The following is a 12,288-nucleotide window of genomic DNA, read 5'->3' as shown; positions in this document are numbered from 1 at the left end:
AGGACTCGTGAAGCAACACCTTGAGAAAGCAGTAGATTTCATATCAGTATTTCTTATTGTTTATTTTGTACTGGGTCGTCAGTGGACCACAATTCAACAGCCATTTTACTTGTATAAACTGGTCTTCAGTGCTGAGGTTCTCCATGGCTCAGTTGACAGGTTTGTACGTTTTTCATACTGAAACTCGGGATGAAGTTTTATTTTATTACCATGATAATTATTGTTGACTGCCATAGTATAAATGAGACCATTTCCTTTAGTTGATAAACGATTGTATTTGTCAATAATTTCCCTTTTTTTCATTACTAAACAGAAAAATACACACACACGCACACACACACACACACACACACACACACACACACACACACACACATATAGAGTGTAATGGTGTAACGTTGGGTGTAACTGATAGCGTTACCAGACATGAATCAGCGCGGGCCAGCCTGGGGTCGAACCCAACTCAGGTGTTCATCCTTCCTTTGTAGCTGGTCGATACATGGTTACCTTGGGGTATGAGAGAGAGAGAGAGAGAGAGAGAGAGAGAGAGAGAGAGAGAGAGAGAGAGAGACTATCTCCCTTCTTTATACAACAGGATACGTTCGTGATATGAAAATATTGTGTCAGGTTTATAACGCACTAGTATTCATATCACAGTCCACATGGATATCTCAGAAGCTATCCCATACCGACATCATTCATCAGATAGTGTTATGAAGTTTTTCAAAGACACCATCTGGTGTTTCTCAATGCCTTGTGAATGTGTTGAGCTGAGTTGTTTATGACTGGCCACAGAGCCTGGCGCAATGCCCCTTGTATCGTCACTAGTACACCAATGTTTGTGTGGCGGTGCTGACACAGCAGTTCTCAGCTTATGCATGGATCCTCATCATTTTTATGGAGAGTTTGTGGGTCTGAGGGCAGAGAGGGGCTCCCGCATATTCCCATTTCACGGACCACTTCACACACACACACACACACACAGTGATGTCGTCTGTGAAAAAAAAAGAAAAAAATTTCCACCGTGTAAACAGTGTTAGGTTTTGTATACGTCATTTTGTTTGTATTCAGGCGACCCCTGACTCCCTCCTCCTCCTCCTCCTCCTCCTCCTCCTCCTCCTCCTCCTCTTCCTCCCTCTCCCTCCTTCCCTCCTCCTCTTCCTCCCTCTCCCTCCTTTCCCCCTAGCCACCAACCACGTGAGGGTCTGCTGGCAGAGCAGCACCTCCCTCCCTCCCTCACCACCGCCACCACCCGGCTATCACTCCCGCCTCCTGTAACTTCTCATTGCGTCTCCTTCGTCTTGTCCTGCCATCCTTACCCTGCAGTCTCTGGCGTCTCGGAATTCCTCTGTCCTTTTCACTGTTTTTCCACCTCCCTTTCCTCCCCTTGTTGCTATCTCTCGCTGAGTCTTTTTCCCCTTTCCTCTTCGTTTCTGTACTTCATCCTCTTCCCCCTTCCTCGTCTACACCTTTTCCTTCTTCTTTGTATTCTTCTTCTTCTTCTTCTTCCCATTCCTTATGCCGGCTCTGAGCAAAAGTGTCACAATACCTTATACATATGTAGATTAAGATCCGTACAGAGGAGCAGCGATTGGGAGCGTGTGACGGTCTGAATGTGTTTCTCTAACAGAAAACAAACATTTGTATAAGACATTAAGACGCACTTAACCTTGTTTTGAGTTAGTTTCAGGGCCTCAGAATGGTAATGTAGATATCTGGCTGTGTTGATAATGTCATTGTTGTGATAAAGAAAGAGCTGATTGCCGATAGAATTATTAAACGGGTTTTCTTTCAAAGTGAAAAGTGGCCTTTGTTGGCCCCTAAGACCAGGTATTGGTACCCTTGGCTCCTTCCTTTGGTCCTGAGCTGCACCTGCACTATAATTCAAGGCTGCTGGAGTTGTCTGTTTACAGTATATGCAGAGAGCTGAGTGTAATCTATAAGGCTTTTGAAAAGCGTTTTTTTCCCCTTTGCATTGCGGCCTCAAAACGGTCTCCAGGGCCTCTCAAAAGCTTGCCCTGATTCTGAAGTTAACTCCACCCGAAATTAAGGGCATCTGGGTGCTAAAGTTCGGACGTGAAAGAGTCGCACACAGGCGCACATTCGCACGAACTCTTCCTAGCCACTGTGCCCAGGCTGAAAAACCTTGCCCGGATCTGGGTTTCCCTCACCCAAGATTTAGGGCCTCTAGGTGCTGCAGTTCGGCCGTGAATAAAGGAGTGTATAAATACTTATATATATATATATATATATATATATATATATATATATATATATATATATATATATATATATATATATATTATTACGTGGTTGATATGTGATTATCCAGATCTGTTGCCTATGATAGTAAAAGCATGACAGAGAGAGAGCCTAGAGGCTGACTGCTTCCTGCTTTCTTGACTCGATATCTTCTTAAGCTTTTTGAGGATAGCTGAAAAGTGTGTGTGTGTGTGTGTGTGAGAGAGAGAGAGAGAGAGAGAGAGAGAGAGAGAGAGAGAGAGAGAGAGAATAATAATCTGGAGCCACACTTATGAGAAAACTTTTTACATCATTTGTGTTTTATGGCATTTTTTTCACACCCTCCACTTTAAACTTATCTAAATTGGGGAATTTTTGTAAAAGTTATCTTTCAAGAATTTCTAAGATATCATTATGAAGGATTAAACTGAGAGATTACCTTGTTTCACGAAAGAGAAAAAAAATCTATTAATGCTAAAATTATATTAATTTAACTTTAACGTTCTACTTTGTATGCTTTGAAGTTTCACAAGATGTAAATGAAATGTTTTGAAGAATATATATATATATATATATATATATATATATATATATATATATATATATATATATATATATATATATATATGTCTTTTTTTCTTTCAAACTATTCGCCATTTCCTGCAATAGCGAGGTAGCGTTAAGAACAGAGAACTGGGCCTTTGAGGGAATATCCTCACCTGGCCCCCTTCTCTGTTCCTTCTTTTGGAAAAAAAAAAAAAAAATATATATATATATATATATATATATATATATATATATATATATATATATATATATATATATACATGCTTTCCAAAATGCCATACAAGCCACATATCTTTGCACCTTTAGTGTATACAATCACCGTGTCGTTCACTTTAATGCGTGTGGCGGGATTACCTTTATAATTGGAGGATGGTCAGCCTTCATGAGTAGGGCTACTAATTCTGGTAATTACAAGTTACATATGGGGCATAATAACCCCCCTTGGATCGTGGCCGAAACGAATCATCGCTTCATTTATCCGTCGCTTTTGATGTCATTAGCGCATGTATTTTTCAAAAGCTCGCCTAAAGAGTGATGGAGCAGATATGTGTGTGCGAAAGAAGGGATGTTCTAACACAGCAAATGTTCAGTGCAAGTTACGTATCCCATACGTGCTTGAGTTCTGTACAGGAACGGGTGACAGATGTATATCCCATACGTGCTTAAGGAACGGGTGACAGAAGTGATGGTGGTTTCTTAGGAATGGTGGACCGAACTCCCACTTTTGATGTTCTTCCCATTTTCTACGCTTGACGGGGACTGTGAGAGAAGTCGGTGAAAAGTCTTCAAATAGGGAGCAAACTGCCATTGGAAAGCCACGGTGGACCTTACCTGTCGTATAATGTTTATGGAGAGAACTTACCATAAAAGAACCCACTCGCCATTATTTCTTATGTAATGGACTATATTTCCCTGGACACCTATGTACATTAATGTCAGCTCGGGGGCGTGATGTGGACAAGAGGACTTGCTCGTTGCATCATCATATGAAGCAGAAGAATATTATATAAAGAGGAAGACCCACATCGTAACACAGGGGTTTAAGAAACTGTTGTACTTGATGAAGGGTAAAGACGACCTGTGCTGAAACCGACAAAGGGTAAGTAGCCCCTTGTATCGTAAACCAGCAAAGGGTAAGTAGCCCCTTGTGTCGTAAACCAACAAAGGGTAAGTAGCCCCTTGTGTTGTAAACCAGCAAAGGGTAAGTAGCCCCTTGTATCGTAAACCAGCAAAGGGTAAGTAGCCCCTTGTATCGTAAACCAGCAAAGGGTAAGTAGCCCGTTGTGTCGTAAACCGACAAAGGGTAAGTAGCCCCTTGTATCGTAAACCAGCAAAGGGTAAGTAGCCCCTTGTATCGTAAACCAGCAAAGGGTAAGTAGCCCCTTGTGTCGTAAACCAGCAAAGGGTAAGTAGCCCCTTGTGTCGTAAACCAGCAAAGGGTAAGTAGCCCCTTGTGTCGTAAACCAGTAAAGGGTAAGTAGCCCCTTGTGTCGTAAACCATGAGTGCAGCATGAGAATACATGGCTGGTATGGGAGACTTTTACATACGAACTGTATTACATGTATGTGGTACAGACAGACACACACACAACCCATCAGGTTCCATCTGTGTTTTGAGTCATGATTTAGTTCCTATGTCCATTTCTGTATGTTGATCATTGACCAAGTCTGTGTGCCCTCTGTGTGATGCATCTTTTATACAGTTTGAGGCACTTCAGTTTGCATGGTACGTTGACTATCATCAGACCTTAAGAGCTGATGTCATCACTGAGGTCTTGGTGACATCACGCGGTCTATGAAGACATCACACAGGACATGATGACTTCAGTTTGTATGGTACGTTGACTATCATCAGACCTTAAGAGCTGATGTCATCACTGAGGTCTTGGTGACATCACGCAGTCTATGAAGACATCACACAAGACATGATGATATCCCATGGGTCATAATGACATCACATAAGTCATGAAGTCACCACACAGGTCGCGATAACATCACACCGGTTAGGATGAAAAGGACATGATGACATTACACAAGTCATGATGACATCACACAAGTCATGATGACATCACACAGGTCATGAGGTCATCACACACATCATTTCGCCACAGCACAGGTCATGATAACCTCATACAGGTTATCACGACAGCCATGAAGGTCATGACTTCACGCAGGTCAGGATGACAAGACAGGTCATGATGAACCCAAGACACTACCATTAACACATGACTGTTTTCGAACCACTGTATAGAGGTATGACCACTTGACAACGAACCACTGTATAGAGGTATGACCACTTGACAACGAACCACTGTATAGAGGTATGACCACTTGACAACGAACCACTGTATAGAGGTATGACCACTTGACAACGAACCACTGTATAGAGGTATGACCACCTGACAACGAACCACTGTATAGAGGTATGACCACCTGACAACGAACCACTGTATAGAGGTATGACCACTTGACAACGAACCACTGTATAGAGGTATGACCACTTGACAACGAACCACTGTATAGAGGTATGACCACCTGACAACGAATCACTGTATAGAGGTATGACCACTTGACAACGAACCACTGTATAGAGGTATGACCACATGACAACGAACCACTGTATAGAGGTATGACCACTTGACAACGAACCACTGTATAGAGGTATGACCACATGACAACGAACCACTGTATAGAGGTATGACCACATGACAACGAACCACTGTATAGAGGTATGACCACTTGACAACGAACCACTGTATAGAGGTATGACCACATGACAACGAACCACTGTATAGAGGTATGACCACTTGACAACGAACCACTGTATAGAGGTATGACCACTTGACAACGAACCACTGTATAGAGGTATGACCACATGACAACGAACCACTGTATAGAGGTATGACCACATGACAACGAACCACTGTATAGAGGTATGACCACTTGACAACGAACCACTGTATAGAGGTATGACCACTTGACAACGAACCACTGTATAGAGGTATGACCACATGACAACGAACCACTGTATAGAGGTATGACCACTTGACAACGAACCACTGTATAGAGGTATGACCACTTGACAACGAACCACTGCATAGAGATATGACCACATGACAACGAACCACTGTATAGAGGTATGACCACTTGACAACGAACCACTGTATAGAGGTATGACCACTTGACAACGAACCACTGTATAGAGGTATGACCACCTGACAACGAACCACTGTATAGAGATATGACCACATGACAACGAACCACTGTATAGAGGTATGACCACATGACAACTGTTACTAGTTCCTTGTTTGTAATGATGGGGTTTCTCTATGTGTTGTTTGCAGGACTCCAAGATCGAGACGTACCAGAAGATGTGGCGCTACATGGAGAGCAAGAGACCCTCTGTCTTCGTGCCTACCATAGATGATGGGGTTAAGAGGGTGAGTGGCCGACGTAGAAACACACACACACACACACACACACACACACACACACACACACACACACGAGGTATATGTTAGTTATAAATAAAGGAAACATAACTTGTCGTAGAGAAATTGAGTTATCATGACACATGATGTATTTTACACAAAATTAGAGGAACATATAAGTCGTTCCAGCTTTACAGACCACTTGTCTACATCGTCACATTTTGTGTTCTATAATAAATGATTCTGAGTTTCATAAGATCATATATTGATAGAAGATAAGGTGGGCGGGGAAGAAGTTCATTCATAAGTTATTCTGTGAGCGGTTTCTTGCAAGGGAAGATTAATGTGAATTACACACTGAAACATCTACTGTGGTGAGCAGCTTCCGTGTGCACGTGTGATGATGCCCGACTCTCCGCAGGTCCTGGAAGGCAACTACGCTTTCCTGATGGAGTCCACTATGCTGGACTATACCATCCAGAGGAACTGTAACCTGACGCAGGTGGGCGGCCTCCTCAACTCCAACTCCTACGGCATCGCCACGCCTATCGGTGAGTCCACGACTTTGTGCTAGAACGAGATACCTTGCTCCCCTGGAGGAGGAGGAGGAGGATAGAGCGAGGATGACCATGAAACTAGGGAAAGTCTGTCTGTGCCTCTAGTCAGAGATAACAGTTATAACATACCTGGTGTTTCTAAGAGATGACTTGGGAAAAGAATGGGGTTAGTATGCATGAGCATATCTTCTATACTGCATACATAGGCACATCTTTCTATATTGATGGATAACTAGGGCTCTTTGGAGAGTGAGTGGAAAGTATCTGTCTCAGGAGTGGGAAGGGACCAGTGCTGGGTAGATAGTACTAGAATGGAGCAGGTCTAAAGATAAATGGCCATCTGTCGTGCATCGTTGAGGGGAAACTGTGAATCATCGTGCAAGAAAAAATACATCGCCCGGTGATCACCTACATAAATTCTTCACCAGCACGTCTTTGTGGGTAGAGCCTTGGTTTGGATGAAAACAGAAATTATTATGGGGTGAAATTTTCAGTTAAGTTCGCCAGGGATGTCATAGGTTATCTTCTGTTCCTCCTCAGGCTCGCCATGGCGCGACAAGATCTCTCTAGCTATCCTGGAGCTGCAGGAGAAGGGGATCATCCAGATGTTGTACAGCAAGTGGTGGAAGAACACGGGCGACGTCTGCAACAGAGACGAGAAGAACAAGGACTCCAAAGCCAACGCCCTGGGCGTCGCAAACATCGGTAAGTCTGAGGATGGTTCTGCTTCACTCAGGACTTGGATGAGAGATCCTCTCCTGCCCAGGAGTTGCTCAGTGGTAGGGTTCGAGATCCGACACAGGAGTGAGTATTGACGATTTTCTTTCGTGGGAGGATTGCCTACTTGTAGTTGCTCCCTCATTCCAAAGATGAAGAGTCGCCACACAAACGTGTTAACGACCGCGGTAGTCTGGTATGTCCTTCAGACAGCATTGTCAGGTTCGTCGTATCATACGCTACAGTCGACCTTGAGGCTGATTATCATGCTTAGAATTTGCATCACAATCGTTGATACAGATGATTGAAGGATGATATAACTTTCCCATTCTGACAGTACTTTAGCTGTCTCTACCGTAGACAAAGCAACTCTGGTTCTCGTTTCTCCTCTTGTTCTGTCCTGAATGACTAACATTCCTTCATCATCTGATGCTCTTCTTACTAATCCTATGCCTCCTCCCTGTAATCTCATGAACTGTCCGAAAAGCGCTCCTCTCTCTGGACACATGCAAGGATTATGGTCCGATGGCAGCCATCCCCGTATACTAGTGAGAGTGCGTGCCTCTGAACTTGCTCCTGTGCTTGCTCGTCTGTTCTGTTTCTGTTAAAAAGAACCAGATCTTTTCCCTCTCCTTGGAAGTATGCTTTGGTACATCCCATCCCTAACAAGGGTGACCGACCCCTCAAACTATTGTCCTGTTTCTTTAACATATACTATTTCCAAAGTCTTAGAATCCCTCCTCAACTCCCATCTCTCACTTTGCTCCCCCGATCTATCGCCGTGGTTGTTGTTAGATCAACCTCCTCCTCTTTCTCCGTCATCAGTGGTGTCCTACAAGATTCTGTACTGTCTCTTGCACTTATTCTCCTTTTTATCAATGAATTTCTTTCTTCTACATATAACCAAATGCAGTCATACGCCCATGACTCAACACTGCATTCCTCCTCATCCGACAGTTATGCTCCTTCTCCTCTCTCGATTTGCATCTCGTCTCGACACAACTTCCTCCATAAACTCAGACTTGGACAGGATATCTCAGTGAGGCAGGCGAAAGCTGGTTAAGTTTGATACCTCCAAGACCCAGTTTCTGGCCATCTATCCATCGAAAACTCCTCACAACTTTCCTCTCTCCTTCGGCGGTTCTGTAATTCCATATCTTAATTCAATGAACATACCTTTTGTTAGTAAAACATCCGCTCTTTCTTGGAAACCTCAAATTACGGAAACAGCTAAGTTTTGCTCCTAAGAAATAGGTAGTCCTGTTTAGGTGTTGAAATTTCTTATCTTTCGAATAATTGCTCCGTTTATACAAAGGATTGATCCGTTCTTGTATGTAGTACTACTCTCATATCTGGGATGATAACTTGAACCTTAAGCGACTAAGTTGAGTCGAAAGCGGCCTGACTCATCAACTCTCCCAAGCTAACTTCCAAACTTGACCCCACTTGCCCTACACCGACATGTTGGTTCACTTTCCATCTTCTGTAGGTTGTTACTTTGGTTTCTTGCACCCGAGAGCAGGCTGCTTGTGTGCTCCGACCACTAGCTAAACCATGCAATACTCGGCAAGCTCCTGCGTCATATGATGATTGTGTGTTCGTTAGCAAAGGTGAGAAGTCTTGATAACTATTTCTTTCCTTACACCTCAAAGCTCTGGAACTCTCTAACGTCTCGTATCTTTCCCAATACCTATGATCTGGAACTTTTTAAAAGACATGGTTTTCACTTCCTTCAAAATTGTCTCTTTTTTTTCCCCCCTTTTCATTAAGCTTTCCATATTTCAATTAAGGCCCTCCCTTGATGTGGACTTTCGTCCGTGGCTGAAGCCTCCAGCATGAAAAAGAAGACAAAAAAGACAAAAAGAAATAGAATGAAAAAAAAATATCTCGACCAAGCTGTCTAACATCGTGATGAACGTATTTGTCTCGGGTTTTGAAACGCGTATCGGAAGGGAAGATATCGTCATCATGACCCTCTGAAGAGACGCATTCATACAACACAAACACATGCGGGAGCAGGGTACAACACGGGCAAATCAGCAGGACACCTCACAGACACATGCTGCAGTGTTGTTCAACACAGACACATAGATCAAGACGATACAACACAGACACATGGAGCAGGATAAGATACAGACGCATGCAGTAGTGGCAGGATACAACACTGATGCATGGAGCTGTAGGATACAGCACAGATAACATACAATAGTAAGATACAACATAGACAAATGCAGCAGCTGAATACAGCAAAAGACATAAACTGTCTTGTACATCGTCATCGAACCCCACAAACAGTAAATGTACACATATATGAACAGCAGATGGGAAATCTTTGCTCCAGAGTGACCTTGCTCCTCATATGTTTGTTGAACGGAACACATCACACTGATCGCCTCACCATGTCCCTCTCTCGCATCTGATAGCCTCGCCATATCCCTATCTCGCATCTGATAGCCTTACTATGTGATTCTTAACACCTGATAACCTCACAACATAGTTCTCTCATCTGATAGTCCTACTATGTGGTTTCCTCACACCTGGTAGCCTTGCTATGTGGTTTTCCTCACACATTGCAATTTTACCTTGTGGTTCCCTCATACCTGATAGTCTAACTGTGTGGTTTCCTCACACTTGGTAGCCTTGCTATGTGGTTTTCCTCACACATGATCATCTCACTTTGTGGTTCCCTCATACCTGATAGTCCAACTGTGTGGTTTCCTCTCACTTGGTAGCGTTGCTGTATGGTTCCATCACACCTGATTGACTTACTGCGTAGTTCTTTCACAGTTAATAGCCTCACTGTGTGGTTCTCTCGTACCTGATTGCCTCATTATATTGTTCCTTAACAGTCTCGCTACTTTTTCTCAATTGATATCATCATTATGTAGTTCCCTCCCACCTGATAACAACAGTGTGTGGTTCCCTCACACTTGCTGGCATCACTGTGTGGTTCCCTCACATTAGCTAATCGACCTGAGGGATCAAACTCGTTAGAAACCAGTCTTAGCTACTAGACCGCAAGCAGTGGCTTGACAATCCTTTCTGACGTTGAAGAGATCACTCATATCCTCAGAATCGCTAGCGGTACTGCGGGGCTTTTGGATTTCCTGCTTTAGGATTCGAGCTGATACATGTATCCTTAGGTGGGAACGACTGCCTCTCCTCAGTCATTCCAGTCAGCCCTGTCGACGTTGGGATCAAAGCAAAACCAAAGAGGGTCAGAATTCGTGGCATCTTCACCACTGGAATCAAATATAAACACTCTCACCGTGAGGGGAGGGGGGTTAAATCGTACAGGTTCCGTGCGAGGCGTGTGGACTGGCGGAGTGAGGTCGTCCAAGATCTCCACGGGAGGCGTGAGGAACATGGGAGGGATGTTCAAGGCTCACGGAGGCGTAAGGATCGAAGGGGAGGTAGAGAAGTTATGAGTCGTCCAGTGCACACAGGAGGTGGGAATAATGAGAGGGGTCGTCCAGTGCGCACAGGAGGTGGGTGTAGTGAGAGGGTGGTCGTCCAGTGCACACAGGAGGTGGGAGTAATGAGAGGGTCGTCGTCCAGTGCACACAGGAGGTGGGTGTAGTGAGAGGGTGGTCGTCCACAGCTCGTGGGGTCCGTCCGGGTTGCTGGTGTATGACATATCCCCCCCAGACGACTGACGAGAGGGGCATGTACGTCGGCACTTGGACTTTTGAGGGATGGAGCGAATTCCAACAGTCTTGATGACCATTAGTTGTTGATGACCATTCGCTGTTGATAACCATTAGTTCACGATCATGAAACACAATAACATACAGATAACTGGCGGGAACTGATGAGCACCGTCAACCACGCGACGTAAGGATCGAAATCCTACGAATACTGACCGATGGACGAGCACTTATCATGTAATAACAACATGGCGTAGCTTTCAGTATGACACTATTACGCCTCATGGCGTAGCTTTCAGTATGACACTATTACGCCTCAGGTTCCATAAAGATGTCCGCATGATGGGGGCTCATGTGATTTCCCAATCTACTAACAACTTCGCCAACGCTTAGCTCCTCAGTCCACTGGATACCGAATAACCCAAGGTTTTAACATGACGTGTTTGCGAAGTTGGTAACGCACCTGGTCGCTCTGACTAAGAACCCTAGATGTTGGGTCGTCGTGAGGGCGGACGGACGTGGAGAACTAGCATATGTGCCAGGATTGGTACTGGTCTACCATACTGGTAGAAAACACAGTGTCCTGAGCAGGAATACATACAACCAGTGTTAATAGGCAGCAGTTGCCTGAGGTCCGTAGTGCCAATCTCATTGAAATGCCACTCAGCCTTAACTTGACACATGGGTACCCGACTCTATCAAGTGAGGGATCATGAGTATTCCTGTGGGATTCTCGAGGCGAAAGTTGGCTGTCTTAAGGAACACCACACTCGTTCACACAGAAGTGCTCGTTAGAACCCTGGGCAGTTTGATGAAATGTCTGCTCTGGGGATCATCAGGTGATGATTACGACTGGCGTTGAGAACTGGACAAGAGAGATGATGAAAGAGACACATGTGTACAGTTAAATGGCAGTTATTTACTTCGATTTGAACGTAACTTGATAACTGTTGCTTGATGAAGATATTAGGTATATCAACTTAAACTTTTTATCTCAATAAGCAACTAATTTTTTGAGAAGTTAATGATCATCTTCAGGAGGGGATCAGTAACTTCGTGAAACTGTATATTTTTATCATGTTAACTGTTTGCCCTTTGACAGCTGACCACAGTAGACAATGATATTCA

The 12,288-nt window shown here is 44.0% G+C and overlaps 1 protein-coding gene across 2 annotated transcripts in view; it reads left to right on the top strand.

Moving 5' to 3' along the window:
- LOC139765478 (glutamate receptor ionotropic, kainate 2-like) overlaps nt 1-12,288 on the top strand; it is a 123,494-nt gene that overhangs the window by 61,211 nt on the left and 49,995 nt on the right. For both annotated transcript variants that reach the window (XM_071693017.1, XM_071692924.1), the window contains exons 10-12: nt 6,153-6,248; nt 6,661-6,790; nt 7,337-7,501. In XM_071693017.1, the coding sequence (XP_071549118.1) occupies nt 6,153-6,248; nt 6,661-6,790; nt 7,337-7,501 (391 nt within the window). The remainder of the gene's footprint in view (nt 1-6,152; nt 6,249-6,660; nt 6,791-7,336; nt 7,502-12,288) is intronic.

Source organism: Panulirus ornatus, chromosome 1 (genome assembly GCF_036320965.1).
Source record: "Panulirus ornatus isolate Po-2019 chromosome 1, ASM3632096v1, whole genome shotgun sequence".
NCBI lineage: Eukaryota > Metazoa > Arthropoda > Malacostraca > Decapoda > Palinuridae > Panulirus > Panulirus ornatus.
Note: the sequence above shows the minus strand (reverse complement) of the source record. Positions and strands in the feature narration are given on the sequence as shown.